The sequence below is a fragment of the Dioscorea cayenensis genome, unplaced genomic scaffold (genome assembly GCF_009730915.1).
Source record: "Dioscorea cayenensis subsp. rotundata cultivar TDr96_F1 unplaced genomic scaffold, TDr96_F1_v2_PseudoChromosome.rev07_lg8_w22 25.fasta BLBR01001723.1, whole genome shotgun sequence".
Lineage (NCBI taxonomy): Eukaryota > Viridiplantae > Streptophyta > Magnoliopsida > Dioscoreales > Dioscoreaceae > Dioscorea > Dioscorea cayenensis.
The window spans coordinates 1-18,365 of record NW_024088114.1 but is presented as its reverse complement, the minus strand read 5'-3'; the positions used below and the strand labels follow the sequence as shown (position 1 = coordinate 18,365).

The window sequence follows — 18,365 nt, the reverse complement described above, 5'->3', positions numbered from 1 at the left end:
TGCACAGCATGGGATAGAGGAGTGGCTGAGCATGGTCGATCGGGAGAAGCAGGAGACTTTTCTTATCAACTTTTTGACTTATATTATTATATAGTTTCTGTGTTAAGGATGCTGACCAATCAAGCTTAACTTAATGAATCATGCTGGCCAATCAGATGAAACTTAATGTGTTAAGTTAGCCAATCAGGATATTAGTAGTGAAAAAAAATATAATGTCTGGTTCTACTTTTGACTATTAAATTTATGAAGACTGCATGCTCATAGGTTGGATGAGCAAGCTCTTAGTTTCTACTTCACTTGACTTCTGTTGACTGAGAACTAAAGCTTGTTCTTCTCATCTTCTTCACAGGTTCTCACTCTCTTTACTTGGATCTTTCTCTCCAGCAGGGTGCTGACAGAGGTTTGCCGGCGTCGCGATCCTCAACAAACGGGACTTCCAAATATACCAAGCAGTTACAGTAATAATAGTTTTCATCTTCATAGAATACTGAGGCTTGGTGAGCCAGTCCCCAGAGGTAAAACCATCTGGGACGCTAATGTGATTGGCAGACATGGAAGAAATAAGATTTCCAAAGTTTATGAACTTTGGTACAATGGTGAAATAAATGCTCGTCAGTTTCATAATTCAACCCACAAAGGATGCAAAAATTTCTCGGGCCAAGGTTGATAGTGTTAGTTCCTCCGGTGTGGTTTGTGGGTATTAGGTAACACTCAAGCACTCATATAAGTCTCACACAAACCAACAAAGAAAAAGCACACAAATAAACACAAGGAGACACACAACGTTGGTAACCCGGGTTCATGCTCACTCGCCTACGTCCCGGGGGCCAAGCCCGGAGATAAACAATCCACTAAAAGAGGTAAAAGATAGATGAGTACAAACACTTGTCACTCACACTCTCAACAATAAAGATCACTACCCTCACTAGATTGTTTGGTGCTCACACACTCTCCTCCAAGAGTCACTCCTACAATCTACGAGCAAGGTAGCTTATATAGACGCCTCAACATCCCAAATATAGCACATACCTCTTTTAGAATCTCACGGCTACTAATTTAAAAACCCTGCTGAAATTAGCTATCATGCAACTCCCCGTTGTAACATAAGTTGCAACATAGTCCCCGATCACGACTTGACCGAGTTCCCGTTACGCTGTGGGACGACCTCAAGACCCATCAACCTCCCGGTCATGCTTAGTCCGAGTCGATGTAGCCAAATCTCCCGATCCCGACTGCCGGCAACTAGCCCACCTCCTCAGTTCCTCATCACGCAGTCCCCTCGCAAGGGGCGCACGTCCTCGTCGTCTTCATGAAACTTGCCAAACTTAGTCTTCAATCTTCCAAGTTTGGTCTTCGAAAGATTCTCCAAACTTGATCTTCAATTCACCCAAGTTTGGTCTTCAAATCTTGCCTTCAATAGATCTTCAATCAATCAATTCAATCATCAAGGATTCTTCAAATCATATCTTCATTCACACCATGAATAGATCTTTCTTTAATTAAGCTCCACCATATTTAGTCTTCAATCATATCACCTAAATATGGTCTTGATATGATCTTGTCTTCATGTTTCCAAGAATAATTCCACCAAGATCTTCAAGATAGCTTCACCATGATCTTCAAGATATTTGGCCCCATGTTGTAGACATACTAAAAATAGCTCCACCAAGATCTTCAAGATGTTTGCCTTGCACTCCAAGTCAACTTGCCATGTCACCATGCTTGCCACATCATCAATTATGCTTTGTCACCTTGGTTGCCACGTCACTTGGTCTAGGTGTCAAATCATGCCAATAAATAGTGCGGTTGCACTAACAGATAGAATGAAGATTATCACTGGTGGAAAGTCTCCCCTTCATGACTAACCAAATGAAATGCTTAACACGGGGGCCACCCTCAGTTTCTAGATAATCCTCCATCCATCCCAAGGTTCAGAATCTCCTGTATTACCAGTAAAAGAAAAAAAATGATAAATGGAGGAGGAGATCCTGATGTTATGAGACTTAGGGTACCAAACCCAATGGTTTCTCTCATTGAAATCAATATGTCTGACCAAGACCAGAAAAGAACTCAGCAAAATTATCACCAAACAAAGAGGCCAGCCTATGAGAATTCCAGTTATCACCCAAAATTAAATCAGCAACGTTAAGCGAGCCAAGATCAATGTTCATGATAAAATAAGTAGGTTTGAAGACAATAGGAATCTCACAGCATCAGGGATCAAATAAAATTAAGAGAAGTGCAAGAAGGATTGATAGATTTTATCAAACAAATTAAAAAGGTTTTAAAACAGAAGAAGCTAAATCACAAAGACCTCTAAAAAGCCATGACACTGTTGGGGAGCTTTGGTTTAGGGTAAAGTTTTTAGTAGGTCACTAAACTTTAGCTCATTTTCACTTTGATCATTGAACTTCAATTTGTATCAATTTGATCGTTCAACTTTAATTTGATTTCACTAGGTAGTAAATCAAGGGATTTTGACCCCCAAATAAATGATGTGTTTTTTTTCAATGACATGGATACCTCCAATAGACTTAACAATGTGTTATGGGGAGAACTGACTCGGATTTTCAGATAACCATGTAATTAATTGGGTTGAAATCTTTGATTTGTTGCCCGATGAAATTAAATTAAAATTAAGTGACCAAATTGATGGAAATTAAAGTTTGGTGATCAAAATAAAAATGAGTCAAAGTTTAGTGACCTAGTAAAAAATTCAATCTGATGTATTGTGTCCGGAGATGTCTATTAAGGCTTTAATGGGGAAAAAAGGAAAAGAAAAACTTCTTGGAAGAATGATAGCAACTCTATGGCACACAGGATGCTAATGATCCAAATATATACTTCAAGGTGATTGCTATAAAGCTAATGAAAGGTGCAATAGCCTCAAACAAGGATAGTACTTCCAAAACTAGAGGGCTCATCGGATTCTATCATCAATATAAGCCAATATAATCCGTGAGCCTTGTTTAGAGATCATCCTTAAACTTCTCGATCTTCCTTTTGTAGGATTAATTTATTTAAAAAAAACTTCTTAATGGGAATCGAATACTTTGTCAAAAGGACAACATACAAAGAGAAAGCACACCATACATGCATTTCTGAATAATAGTAACATTGTATTTGTTTCATGGCATCCAAAGTCCAAGCTTGTTCTGAAATTCAAAATTATCTGTGCTATATATCCTTCATCCAAGGCAATTATATTTGGTGTATGAATTCAAAGTGGTACCCTATCTTACTAGAAAAATAAATTATCACAATTTTGATGAGATGCATAGGGTATGGTATGAATGAAAATTTGCAAATTCCTTCAACGATGTGCAATCTTGAGTCATAGATATATAGTCTATAAATTGGAATGTCACATAGAGCATGAACCTCATCCACACCTTGGCTATTTGATCTCTTCAATTAATTCTTTCAAAACACCACTCAAATGGAACAGTTCAAGGGTGGCTTTGTTTCTTTCTTGGTTATTGAATTTGTTCTTTCATTTAACATTTTTCTCTTGGTTCATGGTCAGCTATTGCCCATAGTTAGTGATCATGGTGAAAACACTAGCCAAATTCAAACCTACATTGTTCACGTACTGAAGCCAGAGGGCTCAAATTTCTTAGGCACCGAGGATTTAGAGAATTGGCATAAGTCCTTTTTGCCCAACACTACTCTCGATACAGGCGAGCCGTGGATGCTTTTCTCATATAAAGAAGCAATCTGTGGGTTTGCAGCAAGATGGGGTGCATATCCTCCAAATGTCCTTTGGGGCACGACGTGGTTTCTTGCCTACTTCTGTTGGCACGTTCTCAGCAATGCACAAGGGGATCTTCCCCTGCACAGTTGCTGGTAACTATGGCCCAGACCCAGAGACATTGAGTCATGCTGCACTGTGGGATATGGTTGTTGGTGCAACAACTACAGATCAAAGAATAAGAGCAATTGTGACACTCGGCAATAGGACGCAATTCCATGGGGAAAGCGCCTACTAACCCAACATGGTTGCTAACAAATTTTATCCCCTTGTAATTTATCCAGGTAGCAACTGACGATATAGGCAACTAATATGCTCGAGTTTAACGGGCATCAATGTTCGAGATAAGATTGTGATGTGTGAGACTGGAGATATAGAGAACATTTAAAAAGGTAATGTCGTTAGGAATGCTGGAGGTGCCGGCATGATCATTATGAATTTTGACAAGTATGGGAACACAACATCTTCATATGCTCACCATCTTCCAGTAGCATATGTGAGCTACAAAGATACCATTCAACTTAAAGATTATATTATGTCAAACTCAACACCAACAGCAAAGATCACTTTTGGTGGCACTATATTTGATATTCACCTATCTCCAGCATTGGCCTCTTTCTCGTCGAGAGGCCCTGCCAAGTATAACGGAAACATTGTGAAGCCAGACGTCACCGCACCTAGAGTGAATATTCTATTTGCATGGCCAATGGAAGTTGGGCTTTTTCCATCCGGTCTAAAAACAAAAACATTCAACTTTGCAAGTGGCACATCCATGGCCGCACCTTATGTCTCCGGAATTGTGGCTCTTATTATGAGCATGTTAAAGTATGAAAACAAGCGTCAATGGTCAATACCAGAGATCCAATCAGCACTCATTACCACAACAAACACATTCGACTTAGATGGAAGACCAATTTTCGATAAAGCAACTTTTAATGATAGTGCCAATGTTCTCCACCGGGGAGCTGGGCAAGTCAATGCGACGAATGCCATGGATCTAGGTCTCGTCTACAACATTGAACTAGATGATTATGTTGCCTATCTTTGCGGAATCTTTTCTAATAACAATACAGAAGTGAGAAGGTTCACCAAAAATAACACACAGTACTGCACTAGATCCATCTCTGGGGAGCAACTCAATTATCCCTCAATTGGCATACCAATGACATCGAGCTCAACAAGCACCACTATTAGTCGAACAGTGACGAACGTGGGGGGATGCTAGGGAAATCTATAATGCCACATTCATAGAGCTACCATTTGTGAAAATGTACCTTTCTCAATACTAGATTAGCTTCAGCCGATTAGAACAACAAATTACCTATAATATCACATTCACTATGAATGGTTCTCACCCAGGCTCTGGAGTCATTGGACAAGGAGAGTTGTCATGGGTGTCCAACAAGCACAATGTTACAAGTCTCATCTACATCGCATTCTAAAACCCATAAATGTAGTAGTTGTCCTATGTAAGAAGCATGTTTGAACTGACTGTGTTGCGTTGACCAAAATTTCATGGGAAAATAATCTCTTCATATATAATTCAGGAATTTGATGCACTACTTCGTACCTTTGCATTTAATGAACTTATGTTATTAGTTGAAAAAAAGTTAATATGTGTTGCGTGTGAGGAAGCGCATAACTAATGTGGTAATTCGTCGAACACTTGGTGTGCAATATCACAATGCCTAGCAATCACACAATGAATGGTCAATGCAAGGATAACATACAACCAATCTCACAAGAATAAAGTAAGAGACACCAATTTAACGTGGTTTGGCTAAGAACAAGCCTACATCCATGGGAGAACAATACTTCACTATATCATGGGGGATAATAAGAGTACAAGAGTACAAGAAATAAGTTCTAATAACTAGCCTTACCTCAAAAACAAGGGTCTTACCTTGCTTTAATGAGATCAAGCAAGAACAAGAGCTCTCCTCTACACCACTCTTTTCACTCTCCAAAATACAAGAGAAATCACCCTCTCTATCTTTTTCTCTTTTTTCCCTCATTACATAACACCCAACAAACATAACCCTATATAAACAATAGAGCAATCTAGACTGTTGGATTAAAAAAGATCAAGATTTGGCTTCATCCCAAGGATATCAAGCCAATATTTAACAATATGTGCATACACGCTAAGATTATTTATCTAAAGCAAACAAAACTCCACTCACGTCTACACCATCATTAAAGTTTTGCTGAAGCAGATAATATGTCCTATGTTTAGTCCCATGATCAGGGCTTTCATGACTAAAACCTCACTTAGTTATAATTAACAAAAAAGAAGTTCTTTTTGTGAAAACCCATAACATGTCTTGCCAATGACTCCGGGAAATAATGAAGAATTAATCTTTCCAATTACCATAATTAATAAGCAAAAAACATTTAACTTCATTTCATCATTTGTATCCATTATTTCATGAATGTATACTAAATATGTTATCTTTTTTTGTTGTATTACACTACTTTTAGCGCAAACCCAATCTTCTTCAGTGTGGTATATATCTTGTGTGTATTTACGTTTATCAACATTATCCTTGTGTCAACTCAGTTATAGATCACATCTCAGTTGTCCCTCATATTGCATGAAACATTAACCAATAATTGATCCTCGGCTTTGGTGCCACCAAAGCTACTAATCCTTCCTACAGGGAGAGTGCCGCTCATATGAATGCCAGTGTCAAAAGCTTGACAAAATTATGTTAGTGAGAAATATTGAATTACACTTATAAGAATGGTAGACGCAACAAAATATTGGTCTGTCAAAAACATTGACTAAAAATCAGCAATGACGAGGCTTGCATGGAGTTGGGATGACCCATAGTTTGAGGAGACTGAAAAGTAATGGCGTGGAACCCAAGGTGCATGCATTGGTTAAGGTTATCAGAGAAATTGGAAAGTGGTTTTAATGAGTCTGTGTTGGCACTCAATGGTTATTTAGTCAACTTACTTTCACTATGTTTGTCTGTTGGTTTATTTTGAATTCACAGTACTATGTTTTCTGTATGCATTTATTGTTTTTGTCTTTAGTGTTGTAATAGCTTAAGTATGAGTCTTTTTACTTTGAATGAACTGATTTGAATCTTTAGAGTTTCATATCCCTATTACTCTCCTTCTTCTTCTTCTTCTTCTTCTTCTTCTTCTTCTTCTTCTTCTTCTTCCTGTGTCCTTCTTTATCTCCAATCTGGTTGTTATCGAGTTTAACTGGTATCAGAGCTAGCTGGATGTAGTCTTGGTCTTGATGGTGACGAACGACAATGCTATGAGTTTGTCACAGCCAGTTGTGCCCATTTTCATTGGAGAAAGCTACTCCAGATTGAGTTTGAGGATGAAGACTCTCTTCCATTGCCATGAGCTCTGGGAGTTGGTTGAGGAGGGCTTACTGAAAGTAGAAGATGAAACTCGGAAGAGAGAAGTGGTAAAGTAGGATGCCAAAGCATTGTGCTTGATACAACAAGCCGTTGACGAACCCATATTATACCGTATTGCAGAAGTTGGTACCACTCATGAAGTATGGGAGATGACCAAGACAGAGTTCCAAGGATCTTCTAAAGTTGTGGCTGTGAGGAAACAAACACTTTGACAAAAGTTTGAGACTCTCCAGATGCAAGAAGGTGAACTAATAAAAGAGTATCTCTCAAGAGTGGTCACTATTGTGAACCAGATCAAAGCCATTGGGCATAAACTAACAGAGGAGGAAGTTATTGGAAAAGTTCTTTGAAGTCTCTCCTCTTGGTGGGATTATGTTGCTATAGCTATTGAAGAGGATAAGGATATTGCAAAGATGTCCTTGGATGAGCTGAGTGGGTCTCTCCAAGCTCATGAGATTCCCATCAACCTGTCTTCTGAGAAAGGGACTAAGAAGGGTTTCTATATGAAAGGTGATGCATCTAATCCGAGAGATGCTGAGAAATGAGGTAACAGAGGAGGGTTTAGAGGCTCTGGCAGGGGACGAGGTAAAAGCAGAGGCTGTGGTGCAAGTCCTGAGCAGCGAAGTTCAGGAAACCATGAAAATAGAGGCAATAAGAGCTCAGTGCAGTGTTATCATTGCAAAAAATACGGGCACCTCAAGGCAAATTGCTGGCTTAAAGATAAACCAGTAGAGAAAGGCTCTACGTTTGTTGCTGAGGAGAAAGAGGTCTCTAATCTTTTCATGGCCTGCTGTAATGATCATTCTAGAGATGATACGGTGTGGTTGGTGGACAATGGGTGTTCCAATCACATGACCGGTGAGAAGAAGCAGTTCACTCATCTAGATGAGACTCACAAGCATAAGGTGAGGTTAGGAGATGATTAGGAGCTCTCTATTGAAGGACTAGGCACAATTGCTTTGAACATTGGTGATGGAGCTGTGAGGTTACTGCCAAGGATTTAAAAACCGGATGAGTTGATGAACCGGTCCAACCGGTTCGCGGTTCAACCGGTCCAACCGGTTCGACCGGCCAGTTCAATGATTTCTATTTTTTATTTTTTTTTTAAATAAATAAAATTTTAAAAAATAATAAAATTTCATAAAATTATAAAAAAATTCCATTAAAATCAGAAAAAATGGGGAAAAATAGAAATTTAATAAATATAGCTATAAAATTAAAATTTTATTTCTTTTACTATCTCAATAATCACAAATCACAATTCCTACTTGAATTTTATTTTTAAAATATAAGTATATAACTACAAGTCTACACTCTACAAGATTCAAGACAAGACTACATTAAAAAACAAGACCAACAACTAACAAACAAGCCCACCACTACCACAAGGTACAAGCTTGAAGAATTCACAACTTTCACTTCTACATAAAATTTAATTTCTCAACATGAACATACATAGTTATATACAAAAATACTACAAATCTACAAAGTATAAATAACAAAGCACCAAATAAGTTCACAAGCATCAATTGATTCAATTCACAACTTCAACATAATAAAATTCAAATTTTCCAATATTAATACAACATGAACCACCAAATAAATTCAAAGTTCAATTTTTTTTTAAAAAAAAACCGGTCGGTCTGGTTGAACCTGTTTACTGGTTCCCGGTCAGACAACGGTTCATGGCCGGTTCAATTAGAACTCGGTTCAATATATACAAATGAACCGGACTGGCGGCCGATTCCTAGTTCAACCGATTCAACCGACCGATCCAGTCCGGTTTTTAAATGATTGGTTACTGCATGAAGTACAGTTTGTCCCAACGCTTGCTCACAATTTGTTAAGTGTGGGGTAGCTGGTGAAGAAAGGATATTTAGTTACCTTTAAAGATAATGTATGCTCCATCAAGGATAAGGACACAGGAGTTCAGGTTATTAGTGTAACGCGAACAGGAAACAATATGTTCCCACTTTTCACCTTTGAACTTGGAAGGGCAAATGTTGCAGTAAGGGATCTTAATCTCTCTATGCTATAGCACTAAAGGCTGGGGCATGTGAACATGCAAAGCATGGTTCAACTGAAGCAACAAAACATGGTGTTAGGTCTTCCTGAAGTTGTTGATTCGGGACGATGTGAAGAATGTGCTATTGGAAAGCAAGTAAGAAAAGCTTTTGCAACTCAAAGAACTTGGAGGACCACTGAAAGACTACAATTGGTGCATGCCGATCTTTGTAGACCTATGGAGGAAGCTTCACTTGGTGGGAGTAAGTATTTTCTTCTCTTGGTGGATGATTACAACAGGTTCTGTTGGGTTTATTTCATTAAGTCAAAATCAGAGACCTTCAGGTCCTTTCGACCATTCAAGGCTCTTGTGGAGAAGCATGCAGAATATGAGATTAAAGCACTCTGTACTGATCATGGTGGGGAGTTTATGTCCAATGAGTTCAAGAGATTTTGTTCAGAGTTTGGAATCAAGAGGGAGCTAACAGTCCCATATACTCCACAACACAACGGAGTAGTCAAGAGGAAGAACCGGACAACTGTGGAGATGACGTGCACTCTACTCACATCCAAGTGTCTTCCCAAGAGCTTCTAGGTAGAAGCCGTTGCTATGGCAACACATCTCATTAACATCACTCCAACTGTTACGGTGACTGGAAAAACTCCATATGAGGTATGGTATAAATCTAAACCTATTGTAAATTACCTGTGTCTATTTGGTTGTGTTGCTCGAGCACTCATCCATTCTTAAAACTTGAGAAAATTTGATGAGAAGGTTGAGCATTGTATATTCATTGGATACATTCAAGTGTCAAAGGGTTATAAGTTATATAACATAGTGACGTGCCAAGTTATAATCAATCGAGATGTGGTTTTCTATGAAGACCTTTATTGGGATTGGAAGGTCAACAAAGAATTAACTGGAAGAAATTTTGTTATGGTGGTTGAAAATTCAGCAACTGAAGACAATTCAGGTGCATAGATTGTTGATGAAAACACGGTACATGGAGTTGAAGTTGCACCTACACTTGAGAGAATTGATATTGTAGAAACTCAGGAGGAGTTTAGTGGTTCATCCTCAGATGAAACTCCAGCTTGAAGAGTTAGATCTCTAAGTGATATCTATGAGAGATGCACCTTTGCTTTGCGAGTCACTGATCCAACATCCTATGAAGAAGCTGAAGGTTGAAGAATGGAAAATGGCAATGTTGGAAGAGCTTGCAACTATCGAGAAGAATGATACATGGAGATTAACAACTCTACCTACAGACAAGAAGAAGATAGGTCTTAAGTGGGTATTCAAAACAAAATTTCATTATGATGGAACGGTGAAGAGGCATAAAGCGAGGCTGGTGACTAAGGGATATACTCAAGCATTTGGAGTGGATTATGAGAAGGTGTTCTAACCCGTGGTGAGGATGGAGACAGTCAGACTGTTGTTTGCCATTGGTGCTCAATTGAAATGGTCTCTCTATCATTTTGATGTTAAATCGACATTTCTAAATGGAAAAATTGTTGAGGATGTGTATGTCGAACAACCTGAAGGTTTTGTGGTTGAAGGGAAGGAGAACCAAGTCTACAAGCTTAGCAAGGCTCTCTATGGGCTAACACAGGCACCCAGAGCCTGGTTCAGCAAGATCGACAATTATCTTATCTAACTTGGCTTCAAGAGGAGTCCAAATGCACATGCTTTCTATAAGAAAACTAGAGGTGAAGGGTAGGTCTTGCTGGTTTGTCTCTATGTCGATGACATAGTGTATCTGGGTTCTTCATCAACATTGATTGAAGAGTTTAAAACATATATGAAGGATGCCTTTGAAATGTCTGATTTAGGATAGTTGAACTACTTCCTAGGGCTGCAGGTGGTAATCCAGTTAACTAATGGGGTGTTTGTTGGTTAACGAATGTATTTGGAGAATCTGCTAGCACAATGCAACATGCTAAATTGTCGAGTTGTGACAACTCCAATGAATCAAAATGAAAAACTCAATGCTAATAATCAAGCACCTAGAGCAGATGGTAGGAGATATAGAATGCTTGTTGGGAAGCTAATCTATCTATAACATTCTAGGCCCGACATAGCATTCGCAGTAAGAGTACTCTCAAGATTCATGAGTAATCCTTCTGTGAATCAATATGGTGCTGGGAAAAGATTGTTGAGGTATCTAGCATGAACCATGGGCAATAGGTTGTGGTACACACACAATGAAGACTTTAAGCTCATTGGGTATACAAACAGTGATTAGGGTGGCTGCGTCGAAGATCAAAGAAGCACATCAGGGATGGTCTTCAGCTTAGGCTCGGGTGTAATATCATGGCAGTTGAAGAAGTAGGATATCATTGCTTTATCAACAACTGAAGCTGAGTACATCCTGGCTACTGCTACGTTGCCAAGGTGTTTGGCTCTGAAGAATGCTTAGTGATTGTGGACTTGAGCAGAGAGATCCAACTTTAATTTTGTGTGACAATGTGTCAGTAATTACGGTGGCAAAGAATCCAACTCTTCATGGTCAGACAAAGCATATTGAAATCTGGTTTCATTTCATTTGGAATCTAATAGCTGAAGGTGTGATAATATTGGTGCATTATAGTACTAAGAACAAGTTACTGATATTCTGACCAAGTTGTTGGGGAGTCAAAAATATCTCTACCTAAAGACAATGTTGGGAGTGTATGATTTTCACTCAAGGGGAGGTGTTGAAAACATTGACTGAAAATCAGCAAAGATAAGGCTTGCATGGAGTTGGGATGGCGCATAGTTTGAGGAGACTAAAAAGTAATGGCTTGGAACCCAAGGTGCATGCATTGATTAAGGTTATCAGAGAAACTGGAAAGTGGTTTTAATGAGTCTATGTTGGCACTCAATGGTTGGGAAGTCAACTTACTTTCACTATGTTTGTCTGTTGGTTTATTTTGAATTCACAGTACTATGTTTCCTTTATGCATTTAATGTTTTTGTCTTTAGTGTTATAATAGCTTTAAGTATGAGTTCTTTTACTTTGAATGAATTGATTTGAATATTTAGAGTTTCATATCCCTATTACTCTCATTCTTTTTCTTTCTTCTTCTTCTTCTTCTTCTTCTTCTTTCTTCTTCTTCTTCTTCTTCTTCTTCCTGGTATCAAAGAGAGATTAAGATCTTAACTCATCATCACTGCACTTTAATCTCTTGTGTAGTATCTATTTTTCAATCATCATGGCCGGTGAAGATTTGCCTCCACCACCTACTCATCCTGTCAAGAAAAGTGGCAGTTCTAAAATTTCTGCAGATTCCTTGAAGGCAGATTTCTCAAATCCTTATTTCACTCATCACTCAGATAATCCAGGTATGATTATAGTCTCCAAATCCTTGAATGGGGACTATTACTTTGGTTGGAAATGGGCTATGACGCTGGCCTTAAACTCCCAAAACAAGCTCGGGTTCGTTAATGGTTCTATCAAGGTTCCTTTAGAAGAAATTAATCCTGAAGGCCATGCTGTTTTGGTCTCAATGCAATGACTTGGTCCATTCTTGGATCATTAATACTCTTGAACTAGAAATTGCAGACAATGTGATATATTATCCTACTGCTCATGAAGTTTGGGAGGATCTTCGTGAGCGATTCTCTCAAAGCAACGCACCTCGAATCTTTGAGATTCAACAAGATATAGCTTCTCTTCGACAAGAACAACTCTCTATTTTCGCCTACTATACCAAATTAAAGAGCTTATGGGATGAATTAGCCACATATTCAGATGCTTCATATGGAACACAAGCAAATCAACAAAAACTGATGCAATTTTTGATGGGTTTGAATGAGACTTATAATGTAATTAGAGGTCAAATCCTCTTTATGAACCCTTTGCCTTCAATCCAACAAGCTTACTCATTAGTCACCCAAGAAGAGAAGCAGCGCATCCTCATTTCGGTGATCTTACTTGGCGATTCAAGTACTAGCACCATAGCCATGGCAGCAATTCACAACAAGACGACTCCTTCTATAGCAATAAGAACTGAGCAGCAATCACAGGGTTTTAATGGATCTCCTCCTTAAGCACGGGAATTCATAGGACGTCAAGATAAAGATCGATGTCATGGTTTAGGAAGAGGTCGTCCTATATGCAAATATTGTGGAGATTTGGGCCATTGGGCCCAAAAGTATTTTAATCTACATGGATATCCACCAGGTTACCCAAAATTAAAGAAGAATTTTAGCCAAAATTCAAATAGGGATATTTATTTGGCTAATCACATTTTTGAGGCATCAAGCCAGGATAAAGGTAGGCCTGCAGTTGCTCTATTTGAAGCCCAACTCAAACAACTTTTGTCACTTTTCAATAATCAAGGTGAAGGCTCTAGTTCTAAAGTGAATGTAGTAACAAAGCCAGGTTTGTCCACTGTCACTTCCCACAGTTGGATTATTGATAGTGGGGTGACAAACCACATTACTTCTTCATTAAAGTTATTGCACACATATACAAATTGCTCATTATCACCAGTATTTTTGCCTAAGGATCTTTGCCTCTGAATTTAGTATATTATCTGTATGATGTGTTATCTGTGTCTACATTAAAAGTCAACTTGATGTCTGTAAGTCAGTTAACTAGAGGCTTGAATTGTTCCGTGGCGTTCTTTCCTTATTGGTGTATTTTGCAGGATTTGGCTACGAGGAGGATGATTGGTTTGGGTAAACAATGTGATGGATTATATTATTTGATGGCACTAACAACGGATATCTCCTCATCCTCAAACCGATCAGTCTGCAATCTCACCATCTCACCCACCGACCTCTGGCATAATCAGCTATGCCATGTCTCACCATCTCGTCTGAGGTTCCTTGCCAAGAACTTTTTGAATTTTTCTGTTGAGTCAAATAATGCTTGTCTTATTTGTCTTTTGGCTAAGCAAAGTCGTCTACCTTTCAATACTAGTATTATTTCATCTATAAAACCTTTTGAGCTTATTCACTGTGACATTTTGGGTCGTTATCGCCACCCTTCTTTTTCTAGTGCTTATTACTTTCTTACCATTGTTGATGATAATACACGTTTAACATGGATTTTCTTGATGCGGCACAAAGATGAAGCACAATCACTTTTAAAACGCTTTTTCAGTTATGTTCTCACTCAATTTGATTCTCGCATCAAAACTTTTCAAAGTGACAATGGTGGAGAATTTCTCTCACTTTGTTTTTTTTTTTTACGATCATGGTGCCGTATTTCAACATTCTTGTGTTACAAACCTCAACAAAATGGGGTTGTGGAGCGCAAACATCATTACATATTACAAGTTGCTCGAGCTTTGAAATTCCAAGCCCAACTCCCTACTCAATTCTAGGGAGAATGTGTTTTAACTGCTGTCCATATCATCAATCAACTTCCTTCTCCTATTCTCTCTTTCAAAACTCCATTTGAACTTCTTTACTCGAGGTCACCTTCTTTTTCTCATCTCCGTGTTTTTGGGTGTCTAGCCTATGCTACTAATGTCCATCATTCCCATAAGTTTGACCATCGCTCTTTTCCTTCAATTTTTGTCGGCTATCTCGTCGGTCAAAAAGCTTACAAACTATTTAATTTATCAACCAAAAAGTTTTTCATTAGCCGTGATGTCATATTCCATGAATAATTTTGGCCCAATTCCTTATAAGTTAACCAAGACCAATTCTACTATCACCCCTTCCACTAATAATTTTGGCCCAATTCCTTTGGTGGCCCATGACACCACTGACCTAGCTTTAGAGTCCAATCCCTGCACTTCTTCTCCTCTTTTCTCTTTCTCATCTGCTCCATCACCACCGCAAGCCCTGCCCATCATTCACACTTATGCCCGTTGTCCAAAAACCTCAGCTCCACACATAATCACTCTGCCTTAATCTCCTACAACCTCTCCCTCTCCCTCTCCTGCATCTCTGAATACTTCTTCCTCTCCTCCTGTGTCTGATTTCTCTCTCCTTGAACTATCTCTCATTCCCTTTGACCCATCTACATCTAAACCCAAAGTTGTTCCCCTTCGTCGCTCCAGCCACCACACCGGTCCGCTAGTCAAGCTCAATGATTACATTTGCTTGCATGTTTGCTCCAATCAATCAACCTCCTTAACTCCAAGTCCAACCAAAGGTATCCACCATCCACTGGCCAATTATGTTTCATATCACCGCTATCTACTTGTATGTTAGTCTTTTATTGCTCAGATTAGTCAACAAACAGAACCCAATAGTTATTATGAGGTTGCAGTTCATCCTGAGTGGCAGGCGGCCATGCAATCTGAATTGGAGGCTCTCTGAGTCAATGGTACCTGGACTTTGATGACTCTTCCTACCGGCAAGAAACCCATTGGTTGTCGCTGGGTCTACAAAATCAAGCACAAGTATGATGGTTCCATTGACAAATACAAAGCCCGATTAGTGGCCAAGGGTTTTACAAAATTGGAGGGTGTAGATTATCAAGATACTTTCTCTCCTACTGCGGAACTTGTTTCAGTCCACTGCTTGCTTGCTCTCGCCGCTACTCACGGTTGGTCTCTTCACCAACTCGATGTCAATAATGCCTTCCTCCATGGTGATCTTCATGAAGAAATTTATATGTCTCCACCGCCGGGGATTCGAAGACAAGGAAGGAACATCTATTTTGTCAACTGCATTAATCTCTCTATGGTCTGAAATAGGCCTCACGCCAATGGTTCTCAAAATTTTCAGAGGCTATTTGATCATTTAATATGTGCAATCCAAAGCCGACTATTCTTTGTTCACTAAAAGAGAAGGCAAGTCTTTCAGTGCTATTCTAATTTATGTTGATGATATTCTGATTACTGGAAATGATCCAGTTAGCATTGCTATAATCAAGAAATCTCTGCATGACCATTTCTACCTCAAAGATCTTGGTGAATTAAAATACTTTCATGGCATTGAAATTTCTTCATCTAGAAATGGAATCTTTGCTTCCCAACGCAAATATGGTCTAGAGATTATTAAGGATACATGATTATTGGGTGCAACCCCTATTGACACTCCTAAGGAGCGAGGTCTAAAATTATTTGATAATAGTGACTTGCTTAAAGATTCAGGCCAATATAGAAGATTGGTTAGGAGGTTGATATACCTTACTATCACAAGACTAGATATCATATATTTTGTTCATATTCTTAGCAGATTTATGCATCAACCTAGGAAGCTCCATATGGAGGCAGCCCTTCGAGTTATCCGTTACTTAAAAGGCGTACCTAGTCAAGGCTTATTCTTCCCTTTAAATAATGATCTTAAACTTCGAGCTTATTGTGACTCGGATTGGGCAGGTTGCTCGATGACCAGGAGATCAACCACAAGATACTGTGTCTTTCTTGGCCCTTCATTTATTTCATGGAAATCAAAACATCAGAAAACTGTCTCACTTTCTTCAACTGAAGCAGAATACCGTGCAATGGCAAAAGCTTACTGTGAGTTTTCTTGGGTTCAGTATTTGCTCAGAGATTTGGGAATCCTACAACAAGAACCTGCTGAATTGTATTGTGACAATAGAGTAGCATTACATATTGTAGCGAATCCAGTATTTCATGAATGTATAAGGTACATTGAAATGGATTATCACTATATAAGAGATAAAATTCAAGATGGCTCCATAACAACAAAGTTTGTAAAATCTGCGCATCAATTGGCAGATGTTCTAACCAAATCTCTGGGAAAAGAGATCTTTATTCCTATGGTTCGTAAGTTGGGGAGTACAAGATATCCACCATCCAACTTGAAAGAGGGGTGAATCAATCTTCCTGTATCTTCCATATTAAGAATAAAAGATTTGTATATATTTTATTGTAATCACTAATTTATAGTTAACAGCCTAATTTGTTGCTAATAAATTACTTATTTGTAGGGATGCACAGATTTTCCTCTGTACATATATGTTCATCTTTATCAATGATAATACACAATTCATTCTTCATGTTTACAACCACGTGGGTGGAGCAATTAGGGCCTAATATGTGAGCCCAAAATGATATATATATCATGGACTATAACCCCACAATGGTAAATCCCCCTAACTTGCAATCATGGAGTGGTGAAGAATACGGCTCCTCCCAATACGGAACTCAATGAAAAGTGGGTGAACTATACTGATACAACATTTTCACAGTATGTATATAGTATATATTAGAATAGTACTACACAAGTCATCCACTATTCAAGGTGACTTTTACTAGGTTATGTAGTGGTTGTCATGTTAGTTAATCTAATAAAAACTACCAAATTCATTATTTGAATTCATATATTTATTTAGGAAAAAATAAGGAAATTGAAATGCAAGCATTTATTTCTCAGCGCTCAAACCATTTGAGAGAGCTTTAACTATTCAATTATAACACTTATATCAAGAACATGCACCAATATGTTGCTGTGTTTTGTAATAAGCCCATGATCTACTCCCTCCGTTCCTTTTTATCTGTCATGGTTAACTGAATCTCACATACCAATAAATTTAGTTATTTCACAGACTTTTATAAAAAATTTGTTATAATTCCAAAAATACCCCTAATTTATATTTTCACATTTCTCTCTCATATTTAATTCCAAAAAAAAAATTGAATAGAGCGTTAGGGTAATTTTGAAAAAATAATAATAAATGGTTCTTGATGTTAGAAAATGACAGATAAAAAAAACATGAGTCTTATTAATATATATTGGTTTTCCACCTTTAAAAAAAACATAGATTTGTGACAAATAAAAAAAATGGAGGGAGTATTAAAATAGAGTTATATATATATATATATATATATATATATATATATATATTAAAAGGTGGATAAACCACATTCATTAAAATAAAAACAGTACAAAAATCCTCCACAGAGCCCAAGAGGCGAACAGAAAGCAATGAACCACTAGATGTGGTACATTAACCAAAAGAAAACAACAAAAAATAAAAAAGGATGAGGGAGAGAGAACCCCATCCATCAATAATATATTTTTATTGATGGTTTCTTATCTATCACTAAATTTTTTTGACATGAAATTTTCTCTAGAACATTTATTAATATATAGTTGTATTAAACCCGAATTTGAAATTAATGGATTTAAATCTGGCCTAATTAATAGCTTTTAATAGCTTTTAAAAGCAATTTTAATAAATGATATTTGATGCAGTGAATTGAATAATGATCATCACCAGAAAATAACGAACCACTAGATGTGGTACATTAATCAAAAAAAATAACAAAAAATAAAATAGGATGAGGGAGAGAGAACCCCATCCATCAATAAT

At 38.0% G+C, this 18,365-nt stretch overlaps 1 protein-coding gene and 1 pseudogene across 1 annotated transcript; both read left to right on the top strand.

The window, feature by feature from the left end:
- Window positions 1-4,175: 4,175 nt before the first annotated feature.
- Window positions 4,176-4,976, top strand: LOC120256920 (subtilisin-like protease 1). Its single transcript, XM_039264583.1, has one exon. It carries the CDS (start codon window positions 4,176-4,178, stop codon window positions 4,974-4,976), a length of 801 nt encoding a protein of 266 aa, XP_039120517.1.
- A 2,025-nt stretch (window positions 4,977-7,001) lies between these two features.
- LOC120256927 lies at window positions 7,002-16,865 on the top strand (annotated as a pseudogene).
- The last annotated feature ends 1,500 nt before the right edge of the window (window positions 16,866-18,365 follow it).

Bases quoted from the DNA above. Each gene is read 5' to 3' on its own strand.
- LOC120256920 (XM_039264583.1), top strand. From the start codon at position 4,176: ATGATCATTATGAATTTTGACAAGTATGGGAACACAACATCTTCATAT.